At 53.8% G+C, this 1,769-nt stretch overlaps 1 protein-coding gene across 1 annotated transcript; it reads left to right on the plus strand.

Moving 5' to 3' along the window:
* Positions 1 to 489: 489 nt before the first annotated feature.
* Positions 490 to 977, plus strand: LOC307104629 (zinc transporter ZIP1-like; the record flags this gene model as incomplete). Its single annotated transcript, XM_079779629.1, has 2 exons — positions 490 to 702; positions 810 to 977. 2 exons carry the CDS (start codon positions 490 to 492, stop codon positions 975 to 977), a joined length of 381 nt encoding a protein of 126 aa, XP_079635755.1.
* Between the last annotated feature and the right edge of the window lie 792 nt (positions 978 to 1,769).

Consider the following 1,769-nt stretch of genomic DNA (forward strand, 5'->3'; position numbering starts at 1 on the left):
CTTAATTGAATATCTATTAAGGGCAAAGGTTCTCAGAAGACGCTGTGAGGAAATACAAAGAATGGCTTGACAAGCTCATTTCTAGCATGTGAACACTAAGCTTGTCACCCCACATATGGCTGCCCTATTATCAGATGGAAAGATCTGCTAGTTTTGAATTTTCCTGAATTATATGTAATCACTATATTTAAGAAGAAATGTTGGAAGAAAAATATGGGGTGTCTAAAAAGATGCTTTTGGAGAGAGAAAAACATCGGTGCGAGAGACACATTGATTGGTTGCCTCCCACCTGGTCAGGGTCAGGGATCAAGCCTCCCACCTGAGGTACGTGCCCTTGGCTGAAATCGAACCCAGGACCCTCTAGTCTGCAGCCAACAAAATGAGGTTGGGCCCTGGTGACCCTGTGTATCTGGCCCATGGTCCTTGCTCTACTCATGTCTGTCTAACTGCCTACAACACTAAGAAGGTCTGAGAGTCACTGGAGCAACCATGGCCACCTGGGGAGAACCAGAGCTCCTGGTGTGGTGCCCAGAGGCCGTAGCCTCAGATCCCCCCGTGCCCATGGGCCTGGAGGTGAAGTTGGGGGTCCTGGTGCTCCTGCTGGTGCTCACTCTCATCTGCAGTCTGGTGTCTATCTGTGTGCTACTCCGGCCTGGAGCTAACCCGGAAGCCTCAGCCTTCGGCCAGAAAGCCCTGAACCTTGTATGCTGTTTTTTCGGGGCCGGGGGTGGGGGTGGGGGGGAGTTCTGGCCACCTATCTCCTGGACCTGCTGCCTGACTACCTGTCTGCCATAGATGAGGCCCTGCAGGTGATGCTCATTTCCCCTACAAGAGTTCATCCTGGCCATGGGCTTCTTCCTGGTCCTGGTGATGGAGCAGATCACACTGGCTTACAAGGAGCAGTCAGTGCTACCACCTCGAGAGGCGACAAGGGCACTGCTGGGAACAGTGAATGGTGGGCTGCAGCATTGGCATGATGGGCAAGGCCTCCCACAGGCAAGCGGAGCTCTGGCAGCTCCCTCAGCCCTGCGTGCCTGTGTACTGGTCTTCTCCCTGGCTCTGCACTCGGTGTTCAAGGGGCTGGCGGTGGGACAGCAGTGAGACCAGGCTCGGGCCATGGAGCTGTGTCTGGCTTTGCTGCTCCATAAGGGTATTTTGGCTGTCAGTTTGTCCTTGAGGCTGCTGCAGGGCCACCTGTGAGCAAAGGTAGTGGCTGGCTGTGGCATTCTCTTCTCATGCAGGACACCTCTGGGCATGGGGCTGGGTGCAGCGCTGGCAGAGTAAGCTGGCCCACTGCACCAGCTGGCCCAGTCTGTGCTGGAGGGTATGGCAGCTGGCACCTTTCTCTATATCACCTTCTTGGAAATCCTGCCCCAGGAGCTGGCCACTTCTGAGTCAATGATCCTAAAGGTCATTCTGCTCCTATCAGGCTTTGCCCTACTTACTGGCCTACTCTTCTTTCAAGCCTAGGAGCTTCAAGAGGGGCAGGGGAGATTGGGTACCAGGTGCCCTTGATCAACCTCCCCTCCTCAGGAATGGGGAAAGGAAGTATTGAGAACCAAAAAGTTTTCTGAGAGGTGGGGATGGAGCCTTTGGAACAATTTGACCAACGGGAAAGAAGTAGGTAGACAAAAGCCTGGTCCCCAGGCCCAAGGGACAAGGCATGATCAAGTCACTAGAGACATGGTCAAGAGACATTAGTATTAGGGAAGATACTGAGCACTAGAATTGGGCAGACACTACACAGGGACAAACTGACACTGGGGAGG

Source organism: Cnephaeus nilssonii (assembly GCF_951640355.1).
Source record: "Cnephaeus nilssonii genome assembly, chromosome: 8".
In the NCBI taxonomy this organism is placed as follows: Eukaryota; Metazoa; Chordata; class Mammalia; order Chiroptera; family Vespertilionidae; genus Cnephaeus; species Cnephaeus nilssonii.